Source organism: Hevea brasiliensis, chromosome 9, assembly GCF_030052815.1.
Source record: "Hevea brasiliensis isolate MT/VB/25A 57/8 chromosome 9, ASM3005281v1, whole genome shotgun sequence".
Classification (NCBI taxonomy): domain Eukaryota; kingdom Viridiplantae; phylum Streptophyta; class Magnoliopsida; order Malpighiales; family Euphorbiaceae; genus Hevea; species Hevea brasiliensis.
The window spans coordinates 4,412,677-4,430,918 of record NC_079501.1 but is presented as its reverse complement, the minus strand read 5'-3'; the positions used below and the strand labels follow the sequence as shown (position 1 = coordinate 4,430,918).

The 18,242-nt window shown below is 31.1% G+C and overlaps 1 protein-coding gene across 1 annotated transcript; it reads left to right on the top strand.

Annotated features, from left to right (window-relative positions):
* Positions 1-5,690: 5,690 nt before the first annotated feature.
* Positions 5,691-17,357, top strand: LOC110640390 (CDPK-related kinase 3). Its single transcript, XM_021791680.2, has 11 exons — positions 5,691-6,626; positions 12,960-13,090; positions 13,350-13,391; positions 13,590-13,698; positions 14,013-14,091; positions 14,538-14,834; positions 15,080-15,189; positions 15,712-15,819; positions 15,925-15,987; positions 16,416-16,583; positions 16,663-17,357. Exons 1-11 carry the CDS (start codon positions 6,063-6,065, stop codon positions 16,798-16,800), a joined length of 1,809 nt encoding a protein of 602 aa, XP_021647372.1. The 5' UTR covers positions 5,691-6,062; the 3' UTR covers positions 16,801-17,357.
* Positions 17,358-18,242: the final 885 nt, after the last annotated feature.

Genomic DNA, 18,242 nt, shown 5'->3' with positions numbered 1-18,242 from the left:
CGTATAAAGCATTAATTCCCATTTCCCATCTCATGCTAAGCTATAGCTTATATGACTAATGAGTTCCTTTCAAGTTACTCCAAGAATTTTTACAGTCAGACCTGATCTGAGCGAGTAGCTAAAGATGATAATTAGGTAAATCTTTATGTTACGGCTTAACTAAACCACACCCAACTTAATAAGCACCTTAACGAAACCATGTTTGAGTTTGAATAAATTAGAGAAATAAAGAAGATGGTTTCTCATTTGAAAAGGGAAAAGAAAGGAAGCAACCCATCTTAAGTGAGTTAGATTTCCCAAATCCAAATCTCTTATTGCAATGCAATCCAAAGAGACCAGAAGATATCAGTATTAATAAGAATTAGATTAGAGGGTCTAAATTGCTGTTGAGAAAATTACCTTTTTAAATATATTAATTAGATAATATTAAAAAATTTAAAATTAAATTTGATAAAATTTATCTTAAAAATATTAAAATAATAAAATAATTTTTTATAATTTTTTTTATAATAACATTTAAAATAATATTTTTATTTACAAAAAATAATTTTAAATTTCTAAATACAATACCAAATTGGGACTAAGACATTTGAGATTAGGACATATTGGTAGTTCCCTAGCTCCCTAGGATTGAGTTTTAAGAAACTCAGACTTCAATTGGCAAAGTGGATTTGTTGTCTTTCCAGTGGAATTTGGACAGTAACCATAGCTGCCAAGAAACTTGGGCTTGATTAGATAGTTGGAATTGCTTGCGGGGCCGCTCATCAGAATCCAACCCAGTTACACGATCAGATCCAAAGTCTAAACTAAATTATCTGGGTCTAGTGGATCAGGGAATTGCAGTCCAGTGTAGTTAAGTTGGGTTCAATGAGCTATTCCCCAATCCAATTTGCAAATTAATCTTTGTTGAAAATGGTGACTCGTAGCATTCTTAGATTATGAAGTAAAGAAATCAAGCCCTTATATTTCATTTTGCTTAATAAAACCCACAAACAATTTTGCATCATGGATTAGCAGGGAAATTTTGATAAGAATAAAAAAGCATCCAAAAGGCAACGCTAGTGGCTTCTCCAATGATTATTTACTTAATAATTAAATCACCATGATTTAATGGATTTCTGCCAAACAAGGGATCGTTCTCTTTTCCCCAAAGGCACAATTTCGCACTCTTAAGTTGTTTGTTTACTTTTGTTTTAGCTCTTCTTCTTCCACAAAACTCCTACTTTATCGAAGTGTTCTCTTGGATACGTCTTTGCTAGTTCCTTCAAATTTACCTATATTCATTATAGATCAACGGAAGTTTTCTATCATTTATAGCTCAGCGTGTTCTGCAGGCAAGCTTTTTAATTTTTGACGTAGATCATACCTGATATGCTATTCTCTTTAATTTTTCAAAATTTGATTTTAACTTCTCATCTTATGTTAATTAAGAAGGACATGATCCATGATAATACTAACTTCTAATCAGGTGCTCTGAACCTACCCAAGAGACTTGTATATAATAATTGCTTTCAGGAAGCATAATGCAGACAGGAGGGTAGGTTCTCTAATTACGCAGTCCTGTGTTGTTTTACTCCTGTTATTACGTTTACTGTTTGAGATAGCTCGACTCACCAACTGGAACTCCTGATGATCTGGTGTTTCGGGTTTTCACTTTCTTTTCCTTTTTTAAAGGGGCAAATGCATGATGTTTATCCGCATGCACTTCAACTTCTTTTTTTGTCTGCATCAATTCGCATCATCATGATGTCTTTTATTAATATTGCTAAATTTAATTTAAAACAGTAGACAGGTCAATGATTTCAAGCCTATATTTAATCGGTTCAACACATGGGCGTGGTTTAATGATGAGAGGAGGTGTGTTTTATTTGCTCAGTGTAGAGTTTATGGAGGAAAGACATCGCACCATTCACCTTAAATCCTGTGGGGAGGGCTGTTCAATGACCTACAACTAGCATTCGGTGGAGACTTGACTCCTTTTTATTTCTGTTGTTACCACCAACCCAAGGTTAATTATACCTTTTTTAATATGAGTTGTCAACTTGTATTTTTTTTCGCCAATTCCATATATATTGGTTGATTATTGTATAGCAATATTACGAACTTTTAAGTGTTTCAGTTTGACCAATAGTTTAATAAGCCATGCACGATCGATTATTCTTATTGCATAATGAACTTGTTAACAATCAGGTTTTGGCCCACAAAACCAAGTTTAGTTTGTTGATTATATATGTAATCTAGCTAGCTACATAATTATAAAGTAATAATGTGTGGTTTTTTTTTAATTGATATAAAATCGAGTCAGATTTTTAAATGTATGTGTTAATTAAATTGAGTAAAACTTGGAGATAAAATATTACATAATTTTTATATTATATTTCATCGAGGCTAGGAAAAATTTATGAATTTGGTTTTATATTTAGAGATGGTAGCATACATTAAATTTATCCACCCAATTTAGATAACTTTTAATTTAATTTAGTTGAATTTTGATTTGAAATTTAATAAATATCGCATATCTAAAAAATGTCTGAATATGATATTTGAAATATGCGCTACCTGAATATGTTTAATAACGTAAATAATAAACAGAAAATTCTTATACGCACTTAGATGTATATACTCTTAATCCATTTATTTAACTATTTTTTTAATATTTCACACTTAGATAATAATAATAATAATAATAATAATAATAATAATAATAATAATAATATTTTGAATTTAAATAGATTCAAATTTGAATATCTTAAATTTTACGCTATTCTGCTACCATCTCTACTCATGGTTGGCTGATAGACTTCTCCATTGTTGTGCTCTTACATCGTAGCAATTCAACAATTACTATCTAGTTATGAAGATGGTTACGTGTGTGTATATATATATATATAAAGCTAAGGATTCAAAATTTTTAATAAAGAATTGAGATTTGGCTTTACCTCTAATTGATATTTAGTATGTTTTAAATTTTATTTTAATTTATCTGTTTCTAATTATAATTAATATTATTAGATAATATTTAAATAAATAATTAAATCTTAAAGTATATAATTATTAAAGTTTAAAATATAAGATAAAATGAAGGATAATGTTTAAATAATAATTCTCTTTAAAAATATAAAATATTTAATACTTAAAAAAGATAAAACATTAGAAATTTAATTTTTAATAAATTATATATATATATATATATATATATATTTATAATTAAAGGTTATGATGGTAAAAAAAATATTTTTTAATAAATTTTAATCTATCATGATAAAATATCTCTCTATATCTATAACAAATTGATTTTGTATAGAGTGTATTCACCCTAATTAACATTTGGCATAATTAAAAATAATAATTTTATTTTAAAAAATAATTAGAATTTAAAAAGTAAAATATAATTTTGAAATTGAAATTTTAACTTATTTTTTTAAAATAAATTTTCAATTAATAGTGTATATAAAATATTTAAAATTTAAAAATATTAAATATCTAATATCTTTTTTGAAAGTGAAATTAGTTTATCTCATAAGACCAAAATGAATAGCATAAGTAATAAATAATAATTTTAAATTTTATTTTAATTTATTTTTTGACTTATAATTAATACTATTAGATGATGTTTAATTAAATAGTTTTATCTAAAAATATATAATTGTTGAAAATTGAAATATAAGATAAAATGAAAAATAATGTTTAAATAAAAGTTTTATTTAAAAATATAAGATAATTTAGAATTTAAAAAAGATAAAACATTTGATATTTAATTTCTAGTAAGTTATATAATTATATATTTAAAGGTTTTACGGTAAAAAGATATATATATATATATATATATATATATATATATATATATTTATATATCATTAGAGATTCATAGTGATTTTATTTTAGATTTTTAATTTATTAGGTGAGAATAAAATACTATAGATTGATTTGTATATCTCAAATTATTGTTTAAAATCAATTTAAGAAAGCAATATTAGATGCTTATAACAAATTTACATTTATTGATCTTAATTTTTTAATTAAATTTAATAATTTATTTATAATTAATTAATTTATTATCATAAAATTGAGTTGTTATTTTAAGAATTATTGTTATAATTTTTTAAAAAATAAAGAAATATATATATATATATATATATATATATATATATATATATATATATATATATATATATATCAAAATGTTTTATTTTTAAAAATTTTAAACATTTTATATTTTTAAAATAAATTTATTTATTTTTAATTATACCAAATGCTAATTATGATGAATACGCACTTATCAAATTTTGGTTAATAATTTCTTAGTCTTTAGCTTTTTCATATATATATATATATATATATATATATATATATATATATATATATATATATATATATATATATATATATTGTTTGAGATTTACAAGTTTTTTTTTTCAGATTTTTAGTTTTTTAGATGAGAATAAAATATTATAAATTAATTTCGCATGTTTCAAATTATTGTTTAAAATTAATTTAAGGGAATAATATAAAATGTTCGCAACGAATTGTTGATGATCGTAATTTTTTTCACTAATTTTAATAATTTATTTATAATTAATTAAGTTCTTCTCATAAAATTGAGGAGTTAAAATTAAATTGTTTATAATAATTTACATTTTAAAAATAAAATTAATTTTATTAAAATCAAGCTAAATTGATTAAATCAGTTTTTAAAAAAATTTAAAATAATTTAAACTTAATTACTAAATAAGAAAAATTTCAATGTAAAATTTTAACTTAATCAGAATATTATTAAATTAATATATATTAATATGTAAATTAATATAATAATTAAGTCTTTATAAATATATAAAGAAAATAAATAATTTAGTTAATTAAAATTTATTTAATTTAAATTAATTAAAAATTAAAAGTTTAAATTATTACGCGGTGGATGGCTAGTTTGCTTAAAAAGCCAAGTGAGAAGCCTGAAAAACCCAGATATCCAGAAGACTGAGGAGGCCTGTTTGGATTAGATTTGATAAATAAAATTGTATTCAACGCCTGAGAATAAGATGTTGCCACCTCCATCTGAAAATCTTTGAATTTGCGCCAATTTGGAAGCTTCGAAGCTGCCCGTGATGGGCATTTCGTCACCTCAGATTAAAGTCTTGTTCCTGATCTACTTTTAATACTCTTCCCACCCATCATCTATCATACTCACCATGCTCCAAATGACGCCGCGTGTCAAACATGGGGATATTTTTGTAAATACTGCAGTCCAAAACTTCTCTGCTCACATTTCCATCTTCCCTACAACTCCTGACACGTGTGATTTAAGATTACCTGGCTTCAATGTGTAGTTGGTGCACCGGCGAATAATATTTAGGCCCCTTGCCTTTTCCAAAAATCGCTTTCTCTTTTCTTTTTTTTTTTTAATAAATTATCTGGAAAAAAATAAAATTTTAAATGAATTTTTATAAAATTTTAATTTCTAAATAAGGAATAAATAAAAAAAAATAAAACATAACGGCAAAAAAAGTAGCAAAAGACAAAACCAAAAGCAGCTCGTATACAGTGTTGATTGTTGAGAAAGAAAAAGAAAAATCAGAAATAGACAGAGAGAGGACTGGTATGCACTCGAGAGTTACAATCATATACTTTACACCATTTTTGCTCTCTCTTAATTAGGAGAACAGAGACCCTCCGATTAGAAATCCACGGTTCCCATGCTTGATTAGGCAAATCTAACGGCATTTGGAGAATCTGCGGTTTACCATTCCGTACAATTTAAACTCAAAAGATTTCTTCAGCTGCTTACGGTTTACCTCTATCTGTGTCAGTCTCTCGTCTTCGTTCCTTAACAGCCATTGTCTCTCTCCTCCTATCTCTCTGTCTCTTTCTCTCTCTTTTCCTCTGACTTAATATCCTCCTTCATTCTCTTCTTTTATCGTTTTCTTCGCTTAGATCTCTCTGTTCTTTTTCCCTCATTTGTTTTCTCTCCGATTATAATCAGATCCATGAGAAAAAATTTTGCACCGTCCGATGTGTAGACTTTGACTGAGTGCTGATTAGTTACAGCAGGTGATCAGTATTGCGAGATGGGGCAATGTTACGGCAAGACTAATCCAACTAACGAGAATGACTCAACCACCACAATAGTCGCCACCGGAGATCGCAACCAGACTCCCTTACGACCAGCAACTCCGCGTAACGGAGCCGTCGGAGTGCAGTCAGTGAAGAACACGCCGGCCAGGTCCTCCAACCCGAGCCCCTGGCCCAGCCCTTATCCGCATGGCGTTTCAGCCAGTCCACTTCCAGGGGGCGTCTCGCCGTCTCCGGCGAGGGCCTCCACGCCTAGAAGGTTCTTCCGGCGGCCGTTCCCGCCTCCGTCGCCTGCGAAGCACATAGCTGCTTCGCTGGCCAAGCGTCTTGGTGGTGCGAAGCCCAAGGAAGGGCCGATTCCTGAACACGGTGGCACGGAGACGGAGCAGCAGCAGCAGTCGCTGGATAAGAGCTTCGGCTACAGCAAGAATTTCGGAGCTAAGTACGAGCTGGGGAAGGAGGTAGGGAGAGGGCATTTTGGTCATACTTGCTCCGCTAGAGTGAAAAAGGGGGAGCTTAAAGATCAACCTGTTGCTGTGAAGATCATATCGAAAGCCAAGGTACAATGTTATCAATTTGTTAATTCGATCATTTTTGGCTCACTGTATAATGTCTCTGTATAACACTGAATTCCATTCATTTGTTCTGCGAGGCTTTGTTTATTAGTATTTCTCTTATGTTTAGATTAGGGAACTTATGAATCCCTAAAGCATGAACTTCATTGGAGTAGGACTTCTCAAGCCGCATTTACTCTGTTGCTACTGGTCTAGCATAGTGCTTTGGGTTTTAATTAGTTTCTGATTTGCTTGTGCTTTAATTTTGATGAATATGGTGACACGTAACTATGGCAATCAACTGAAAGTTAATATGATGGAATATTAATGTCCTTACTTAGTGATTGAGGTTACTAATTATTGGATCAGTGCCCAGTGAATGTTTGAAAGTTTTACGTGATAATAGATTTACTGGAATGAAATTCTTGTAACTAGGAATAGTTTTTACAAACGACATGTCCATCAACATCTGATGAGGATGCAGAAAAGGTGTAACAGGTTATGTGTACTTGTTGCCTGCCATGTGTTGCAAAGGTATCTTTAAGGTTGCAAATTTTCTGCAATTCAAATTTAACCTTATGCTGCTTATGGAGAAGCATAATCGAGAATATTTTAGAAGATCAAAATGGATGTATGGAGGGTTGTCTTATTCGAGACTGATATGAGTTTTCTGTCTTGGACAACTTGCGTCCAAAAACTGGAATGTAATTGAAGCCACATTGCAATATGACTGAACCCAAGTTGCTTTGTGCTGAATACTTTTAGCTGCCTTCGTGATCTTCTATGTTGAGTATTTTGTTTATTTTAGTTTTATATTTTTGTTTCTGAAGAAGAAAGATATGATAGGCAATACTGCCACAATTCTTAAAGTTTCATCGAGTCTGTTTAGGAAACTGGCTTGATCATCAATATTTTCTAGGTTATATGCAACTTATAAAAACGTATTTATAGATCTCATTATTCCTTTAAAGGTACTGAATGAGATCTCATAATTTAGAAGAATAAAGATGGATGTTGCATGGATCTTTTCCACCTTTCCCCGACACATGTATCTGGCTAAAGTATGGGATATTTGAGTCAAGGTTCTGTAATGCTATAAATATTAAATAGGATCCCACTGTAGATATGTTGCCATATTTCCAATTTGCTATCGTGAAAGTGGAATCTACATAGAAATTAAAAAAAAAGAAGATTAAAACTGGTATCAAAAATAAATCAACACCTACCTATAATTGTGTATCGATCAAAATTTAGAAAAAGGGGATTGAGATCAATATTAGTTTTTGTTGAGTGTAATCGACCCATTAGATCTTTATTTGTATAGTAATTGGAATATTAATTATGTCATTTAGGAAAAATCACATTTGTAAGGATAATATACAGGGTAGGAGTGGCTACGGTTCATGAACCACCGGTTTAGGTTAAGAGAAATATTGAACCTGAACTGAACTGCTAAGGGACAGTTTGGGGTGCAGTTCGTGAACCGCTATTTTCGGTTCGAACTCCGGTTTGAAATGGTTTAATAGGCGGTTTAGAGATAGGTGGTTTGGGCGGCTCAACGAGCAGTTTGGGGCAGTTCAAGGGACGGTTTAAGGTGTTTTGATAAAAAAATGGGAGAAAAAAATTCCTAAAATAAATATTTCAAATAAAATAAGGAAAAAAAAATTATTTGTGTTTGTAATAAAAATTAATAAGCAATATGTAGACTTAATTCAAAAAAATTATAGAAATGAAAAGACATTAAATTAATTTTAGTTAGAAAAGAAAGGAAGAAGGGCTTGAACTTAATTTTGTAGAAATTAAGTTGGCTACGTATCCTCTTGGAGTTCAAAGGAATCAAAGCTCACTTAGTTCTCTTACCTTGTATTTAGAGTTAGATAACTCCCTTACCCTAATCGTTTCGACAACAACTTGATCCCGTTGTTGGTCCATTGATACTTATGTCATATAAATCTTTATTTTCTTTGCGTGTGATCTCTTACTGCCTTAAGGCTGCCCTGATCCAATTATCCAAACACGTTTGAGCTTATAATGATTCAAAGAGTATATTAGATCGTGTCTCATCTAATATACTACCACTTGCATTAAAAGTTTGTTTAACTACAACTGTGGAGACTAGTGCTGCTAAAATTTATTTAGCAATTAGTACAAGGGTGGGAAAAGTATTTGTGTGTGGACGCTACTGGTCAAGTACTGGAAATTCTTTACCTGCACTACTATCACCAAACTCGAAAATAGTGGTTAAATAAATGTCAAATTCAGAATTATTACCAAGGGATCCTCTAGGCCTTTTTAGCCTTTGCAATAAGTCACGATCACCCATGATTATTCTGGAGGATGGCTCATTCTGAACTTGACTAGAATGCTGAGATTGGAAAATTAATTGTTGACTAGAAAAATAAAATTCATTATATAAATCTAAAATTAGTTTTCTAATTTCAACAATTATTGCATGGATATCAAAATCAATCTCATCATCAAGATTTAAACGTGAATAATAAAGAGATAAATAATCATTTAAACCATTTAATTTACATTTAGGATCAAAAACACAAGCAATAAGATAAAGTGAAGGAATATTTTTGAAATAATTCAATCATTTTTTCTTCATATTAGAAATGCAATGTTTTAAATTAACATCATTTTCATGGTCTTGCAACGCACTAATAATATTAGGACATTCAATCATAAATAAATGAGACGTAAGATAATAAATACCACTCAATGTATATGTAGCATCATTAATAACTTTTAAAGTATCTAAAAGTTTTGTACAAACGTCCTAATTTTATGGATATAGTTGAACTTGTGGCACATTATTGCTAACGTGCACAATAAATTTCTATATCCAAATGACTTGTTTAACAATTCATATTTTGAATTTCAATGAGTGGGAACATCTCTTGGAAATCTTTTTGGTCTTTTATTAATTATTTCACTCATTGATGCATTATCAAAAACAATTGAAAAAATTTTATAAACTAATTTATATTCTTCTAAAATATTTTTAATCATCCTTTAAATATTATCAGTAATATATCTCTTACCAAAAACACGAAATACAATTATTCTTTTTTGCATGATTCAATCATCATTAATCCAATGACATGTTATGCCCATATAAAAATGCATTTGCCAATGATCACTTCAAATTTCACTACAAATAGGAGCTCGTGCACTCATATTAAAAAAAAATTCTTGTAATTCTTTTTTTTCCTTTTCTAAATAAAAAAAAATATGCGTTTTAAAGTATTTCTAGGAACACGTTTTGCATTAGGATTTAAAGCATTTTGACAATAATTAATAAAATCAAGTTTTTTGCCAAAACTAAATGATAAATGCTCAATACAAATCATCTTTGCTAATTCATTTTATTTTTCTAATCAGAATATTGAAATAAAGATTGATATTTAGAATTTGTTTACTCGGATATTTGAGTTTGAAACTTATTATACCCAATTTTGGTCGGATGTTTTTGCTCCAAATGTCTCTTGAATGTGCAATATCCACTTCCTATTTTGAACTTGTAGACTTGACCACAGTAGTTGCAAATTACATCAAATATATTTTTGGATCTTCGTATTTTTGTAAAGTGGACTTTGAAAATATTGGAAGTGGGTGTTTTTTTTGCCTCATCTTTTTCAGCTTGTTGATGTTGGCTTTCTTGAGTGTGGTGGAATAACTCTTGAACTTCAACATTATCATCATCATTCCCAATTTGCTCCATTATGTTGTCTAAATCAACTGCAGTAGGCTCATTTGGATTTGGGTATGTTGATTCACCAATCTTACTCTTTCCTTTGCTACTTGATGAACTTCTAAATCCACTACTTGCCATTTTCTCCAAAAAAAAAAAAAGAAAATTGATATGATACTATGATGAAATTTAAAAAAAAAAAAATATATATATATATATAGTGTAGAAGATAACAAAAAATAGAAAGTACTAGAAATTTGAAAAAAAAAAAGTGTAGAAGATAAAAAAAAAGATAGTAGAAATTTGAAAATAAACAAAAGTGTAGAATATTAAATAAAAAAAATTAAGATACTATAAATTTTTATGAGAATATAAAAAAATAGAGTAATAGAGAAAATATTGAATTTTAATGATAGTATAAAAATAATAATAATAGAGTTATTGAGTAAAATAATAGGGTATTAGATTTTTTAATGAGTGTATAAAAAAATGAAGTGTAGAAATTTAGATACTATTGAAAATTAAAGAGAGACTTGAGAATAATTGTATAGAGAATTTGAGAGATTTGAGAGAATTTAAGAGTTATGTGAATGAATTAAGGAGGGTGAGTTAGGGTATTTATAGAGTTTTTATAAATTTTTTAATTCCAAAATTATCTCTCAAAATTAACTGTTTTTTTTACTGTTATTGAGGGCCAAAGAGTAATTTTATAATTAAAATTAAAAAAATGTAACGGTTAAAATTTTTAACGTTTGAAATGAAAAAAATAATGGTAACTGTTTGAAAGACTTATAATTTATAAATAAATAATTTTTTTTAAAATATTGAAATGACTTGTGAATGAGCACTGGAATGGAATGGTTATTCAATTAGGTGCACCATGCAGGAGTTAGGTGGCTGGGCCTGGTGCCTAGCTCTTAGCTAGGCACTAAGTCCAGCCTGCAGCGTGCAGGCTTTAATTGAACCATCGGTTCAATTTGGTTCTAAACCGACGGTTTCAAACCGAATTGAATCGACAGTTCAACGGTTTCACAATATTTTGGACTTGAATGAAACCGTGGAGGGACGGTTTAGGTTCGATTTAATGATGGTTTTGGTTTTGACCAGTTTCAATCTGGGTTTGACCGGTAAGGTTCCGGATTCGAACCGGACTGTGGCCACCTCTAATACAGGGCATAGTTGTGTTCATTACATAAACATTCGAGGTGTATCAATTTACCTATATGTCTAGTGCGCATATATGACAAATGGCAACATGGGTCTGCTTGATTCTTTGATTTATTAGTCTCACTTGGTCCTAATTCTTTTATCAGTAAAGAGAAAAGCATTGATGATAATAACTTTTTTCTGGATTCTACAAATTCGATGATGATTATTGATTTAATAGGTACTGTTTCAGCATGTAATAATTATATGGTCAATAAAATTTTTTTTCCAGCCTCGTATTGCCATTAATGATGAAACTTTACAATAAGGATGATTCTAGAAAGAAGGGATGGATTTGATAGAGTTTAATGGCATTTGCATTCTAGGGAAAGGCATCCCAAGTCTTAACTAGATTTATATTTTAAGGCATCATCGAGTGATTAGATCTCAAAAATTTTGGAATACTTTTTTTGTGAAAAAATGCAAGATGATATTTGGGGGAAAGTAATTTTTAATCCAGTGTTTCTATTGATGGGATCATCATTTGTTTAGGAAAAACGACACAAATGTAAAATACGAAAATTTTGAGAAGGTATAAAATGAACTTTTAAGAATTGGAATGATACTAGCTGAGGAATCTCCACAGGTATGGATTTGCAAAACAACAACGAGAACATCAGGTCATTGGTCCCATATATATATATAGGCATCGGTTGGACTCCCACTTGGATTAGGAGTTTGAGTTAGGATAGGACTTGGTCCCCGGATATCTGGGATATCTGTTGGTAGAGTCCTTGTTGGACGTGTGAGTATCCGAAATCATGTAAGGGCAAGGGGAAAGGTTTTCTATGTCCAAGTGGGTCGCCCGGCAATTGACTCATGTTCGGATGGGTCGCCCAGGTAGGCGAGCAACTCGTCTGTTGGGTGTAATGTCGGGCGAGTAGCATCATGGAAGAAGTTTCTAAGAATCTATAGCAAAGCACATTAAGAGCATTAACATTTGGGTATCATAAATGTCAAAAGATATGGGGTTGAGCAATCGGCTGGTTAGTTGATCATTTTCGGATTGAACCGAAATAATCAATTTTCTACTATTGTCCAGGTGAACCAAATTTATATGTGGAACCGAAGATCGCCAAAGTGACTAATGTATTCAGTTACATTGGTTTTCTTGGTTTTTCAAATCATATTAAACAGCAAACAACAAATCAACAATTATTTTATGCCTTGTTTGTAGCCTGAACCAAAATAATCCCTCAAAGGACTTAGTAATGGCAAATCTGTGCCCTTTTACTCTCTTAATTTCATGTCTTATTTGTGCAGATAATTAATTATTTTCAGTTAAGTTTTTATATTTAAATTCTATGGTAGGATCAAAGATGTTTTCATCCTTGATTATTATGATCGCTCAAATTTATTACCTGCTTCTTCTTAATTATGATTAGTTGTGGCGTTGATTGTGCAATATCCGCATTTTGATGAGATTTATGTGGCAGATGACAACAGCAATATCAATTGAAGATGTTCGTAGGGAGGTAAAAATACTGAAAGCACTATCAGGGCATAAGCATCTGGTCAAATTTTATGATGCATGTGAAGATGCTAATAATGTGTACATAGTCATGGAGTATGTCTTTCTTTCTTTCCTTTTCTTTTTTCTTTCTCCTTTTCTATTCCCATTTATGTGTGCAAACAAAATTTAGCATTGTTGATTCTACAAATTGTTATTATTTTCCCTTTTTTTATTTGACAATATTTAGCTGGTAATTTTATGGAATTTTGTTTTCTGGAGTTAGTGACTTCCTATTGTATTGTAATACAATTTCTTTTGTTACTTTTTTGAACTTTAGGTCTGATGTTTTTATAAAATTTTGTTTTCTTATCAGATTGTGCGAGGGTGGTGAGCTTTTAGACAGAATTTTAGCAAGGTAATGAATTGCCCTTTTCATGGTATATGTGGATGTCATATGGTTTCTTGGCTTGCCTCGGTCCCTTTTTTTCAGTTGTAATAGATGTCATCCATTATGTTTTCCATTCTGCTAGCACAAAATTGTATAATCAATCCAGATCATATGGACTTTGAAAGATTATATAGTATTGATGTATAAGATTTTCCTCTGCTGCAGAGGAGGAAGGTACACAGAGGAAGATGCAAAAGCTATAGTTGTGCAAATCCTGTCAGTGGTGTCATTTTGTCATCTTCAAGGCGTTGTACACCGTGACTTGAAGCCAGAGGTTCTTTTCCTTGCCAAATGAGTGCCACTTAGCATTCAGCTCTCTCTCTCTCTCTCTCTCTCTCTCTCTCTCTCTCTCTCTCTTTTGGGAGCTTTCTTACTATGCATCTATTGTACATACAATAGACTTATTTCAACCATTGATCATGGTGAGTCCCATGTGGATCCCACCATGATCTATAGTCAGGATGAATCCATTGTACATACAATTGTTTCATTCTGTAATTTTACCTCTTTGGGTGGTTAGAGTTCATGTGTATTCTTTTATTCTATGCTTATTCATTTTTTATGCTCTTTTGTCTGTTTTGTTTGCAGAATTTTCTTTTCACTTCTGGGGGTGATGATGCTGATATGAAGCTTATTGATTTTGGTCTTTCTGACTTTATCCTACCTGGTAAAATTGATTAGCGCCCCTTATCTTTTTTGTTCGTCTGAAAATGAATAATATCCCTTCCTTGATGAGGCTGCCTATTGGTTAAATTTACTTTTTCATCACAGAGACGCAGTATCTCTATATCTTTTTTGCTCATAAGATAGAAGTACGGTGGAATAATATTTGATCATTTCTTTCACATTCACCTTTTTCCTTACCTGTCATTTAATTTTTTTGCACATTTTCATATGACACAGAATATAGGATGTTGCACCAATTTGGCATTTACATCGTGAAACTAAATTATGCACAATGTCAAAGTTGGCAACCTAAGTAGACTATATATGGGAAATTTGAAAGCATAAGGCCTACCAATTAATGAGATTGAACCACATTTGGTACCTTGAATTTTCTCAAAAAACATGCTAGTTAATATATGTAGTGAAAATTCTTTGTAATATTTGCAGATGAAAGACTTAATGATATTGTTGGAAGTGCATACTATGTTGCACCTGAAGTCCTGCATAGATCTTACCATCTGGAGGCAGATATATGGAGCATCGGCGTAATTTCGTATATTTTATTATGTGGAAGCCGGCCTTTCTGGGCACGGACAGAATCAGGAATCTTTCGTGCAGTGCTGAGATCTGATCCCAACTTTGATGATTTACCCTGGCCTTCTGTCACTCCAGAGGCCAAGGACTTTGTGAAGAGGCTCCTGAACAAGGATTACAGGAAAAGAATGACTGCTGTCCAAGCTCTAAGTAAGTTGGTAATTCCTACACTGTTTATTTGAGAATGCTTAAGATGCTGATGGACTAAGGCATAGGTATACATGGTTTTGCAATTTTTTTACTTGTTATGGCATCTTTTCTGTGTCAACCAAGTCTCATGAAGGACTGCACATAATCCATACCTGCTCTTACACTGTACATTTGATGCTTGTTTCCAATATTATATTTCTTATTTATTTGGTTCCTTTTAGCTAATGAAACCTTCATAATTGCAGATCACCCATGGTTGAGGGATGATAACCGCCCTATACCTCTAGACATATTGATCTATAAACTGGTAAAGGCATACCTGCATGCTACGCCTTTCAAACGTGCAGCACTAAAGGTACTCTTTTCTGAACTTCTAAAAGCACTTTTTGTACTTGAACCTGCTATGTATTACTCTGTACTTTTAACCTCGATATGCAAAAATATTTGTGCATCTCATAACTGCAATTATTATCGAAATAAATTTACTTGGTAATGCAGTGAGGAATAATATTTGTATTTCTTAAATAAGCATTGCCTTGTAGAACCATTTATCATTATATCCATCAAGGATATGCTTATAGAAGTTGATATTAGGAAATTCATAGTTAGTGTTTCGTTATGAGATGCTTCTTTTGGATGATATTGTCAGTCCTAATATAATGCTGTATCATTCATGATGTCATTAAGGCGATAAAAAATTCTTTGAACAAAGAACATTCAACATGTTTATTACATCTCCATAACACGTTTTAAAGTTCATAATCACCAACCATAATGGAATCCATAGAAAATTCGTCAAAAATTTCCAGTAAAAGTTAAGTAAATGTTCTCCTTTACATTTCAGCTCATGGTTCTTTTGATGGTCTTTTAATTGTAGGCCCTTTCAAAAGCGTTGACTGAGGATGAGCTTGTTTATCTTAGAGCTCAATTCAGGCTGTTGGAGCCAAATGGGGATGGGAGTGTCTCTCTTGATAACTTCAGAATGGTTATTCGCTGTTTCATTTTTAATTAATTTAGGTCTGAAGCAGTTTATGATTTTGATATGAATGAGATTTTGTTTTACTTAAAACTAAAATACAATCTTTTGTAGGCTCTAGCACGTCATGCAACTGATGCCATGAGGGAGTCAAGGGTTCCTGAAATTCTCAATGCGGTATGGCATGTTAATAGTTTTTTCATCATGATCAGCTCTCACATGTCTGCAGTATAAAATTTTAAGTTGCAATTACTTCTGATTTCTTTGGAATTTTAAGTTCGCTATGGTTTAGTTGCTTTTGAACTGAAGTTTACTTCACATGTTACAATAATTGTGACTCGTCAATCTTCTGGCTACGGAAAAAGCCACTGTCACTTTTATGTTCATAAGGTTTTTTTTTTTTTTTTATTAAAAAAAAAACTGTTATCATTTTCCGTATTGGTATGAGTTTTAATAATATGAAAGTTGGTGCATGGTAATCTAAGGTTTTGTATAAAGTATTGCCTTCTCTTTGAATATCTTGAAATTTTTTTTTTCTTTGACACCTAATATTGATTTTTGCCATGTTCTAACTGAGTTTTGGATTCAATCTCTTTTGGGACCAGATGGAGTCCCTTGCTTATAGGAGGATGTACTTTGATGAGTTTTGTGCAGCTGCAATCAGCACATATCAATTAGAGGCACTTGAGGGGTGGGAGCAAATTGCCGCCACTGCTTTTGAGCATTTTGAAAGGGAGGGTAACAGAGTCATCTCTCTTGAAGAATTGGGACGAGTATGTGCAATTATGGCTGTTAGGGTTTTCGTATGATTATTTCTCTATGAATATCATTATAAATCTATGATTACTGCAGGAATTGAATGTTGGCCCTTCAGCTTATTCATTCATCAAAGATTGGATCAGAAACTCGGATGGAAAGCTTAGTTTACTTGGATATACAAAATTTTTACATGGTGTGACTCTTCGGAGCTCAAATACAAGACATCATTAGTTTTTAGTTTTCTTACATATAGGTTTTTTCTTAGATTTATTTTTTATATAATTTTCCCCAAAATTGTTGGCATTTGGGGGACTTGGGGATTTTTCGTTTTTTCAGGGGTGGGTACAGAAATGTGCATAAGTGAACATGTTAGTGAAGTCGGGAAATTGTTGAGGGAAATTTTACCTGAAGTTTTCCTTGGCGCATCCCAATTTTTTGGAGCTTTGTGTTTGGGGAGTTGAATTATTGCTTCATTTATCCGGTAGAAGAAATGACCTGACAACAAATGTTAGACAGCAATTGGTTAAAAAAAAAAAAAAAGGGATTGCTATCGTCATAGTTTTTTTTTTTATTTTTTTTATTTCTAAATAGTTAGTGGTGCCTAGGCATTGTCTGATTTCTGGAACTACAGGGCTTTAGCAACCTGACAGAGGGCTGTTGAATGGGCCACTGGTGTCTTATTTGTTGGTTGGTGAATGGTGCTTGATCTTTTGTATGTTGTTGAAACAGTCAGAGCTCAACTGAGCATTATTTCTTTTCCCCTTCAAATTAGTAATTGCGTAAGAAAAGTTGAAACTGAAATAAAGAGTGATTATGTGACGCATCACGGAGCTGTGGATTGTAACAGTTGCAAGTTGAGGGCGTCTATTACTTTTTAGTCCAGTGGCTGGCGAAATATGACAGCGGCTTTAATTGACTATATTTTAATCTTCTTCCATACCTTTTCTTTTTTATTTTTTAATTAAAACTAATATTTCAAAAATTCAAAATTACATTTCGTGAGAAATATATATAAAAAAAAAAAACACGGCTTTTATGAGCAGTCGGGAAATTCTGGATTTGGAGGAACTTTTCAACTGCAAAACTCAACTTCTTTTTCAAGTGGATGGACGGTTTCAGGATCTTGTTCTTGCCTTTCTCGCTGCCTGCCGGCTTATGGTATTGTCTGACGGTGATACACTCAAAATATTATAAAATAATTAAAATTGTTTTATTCTTTATGAGTATGAAGGTATAATTAAATTAGTAATGGATAGCCACTAGATCTTTGCATTCCTATTTAAGCATGGGGGATCATGCTTCCCCTATTAGATTTTTCATCAATTCTGTTGTTTTATCGGGCTGAGTCAGACCACTTTTAATTTAACTAAATTTTAAATTTAAGATCTCATATTTTAAAAAAAAATTAATATTATTAAATTAAAAATTGATAGTAAAATCATTTTTTTTTACTTTTATTTAAATTCATTTATCGATGATAATCCATAATTTTTTTACTCGCGATTTCACTTGTATCTACTGACATATATATAATTGAAATATTTAATATATGAACTAAAAATTGGCTAAACGGTATAAGAGTTCCAATTTTATTATGTTTTAATTTTCCTACGTTATCATTCATCAAAACAACATAATTATAACGTAGACTTGAAGTCGGAGATGGAGAAAGA

What these genes read in the sequence shown, in the direction of transcription:
- LOC110640390 (XM_021791680.2), top strand. Translation starts at nt 6,063, where the DNA reads ATGGGGCAATGTTACGGCAAGACTAATCCAACTAACGAGAATGACTCA. An exon ending in AATGTGTACATAGTCATGGA is followed by an intron (nt 13,091 to 13,349) that starts GTATGTCTTTCT and finishes TTTTCTTATCAG; the next exon opens with ATTGTGCGAGGGTGGTGAGC. An exon ending in ACCGTGACTTGAAGCCAGAG is followed by an intron (nt 13,699 to 14,012) that starts GTTCTTTTCCTT and finishes TTTTGTTTGCAG; the next exon opens with AATTTTCTTTTCACTTCTGG.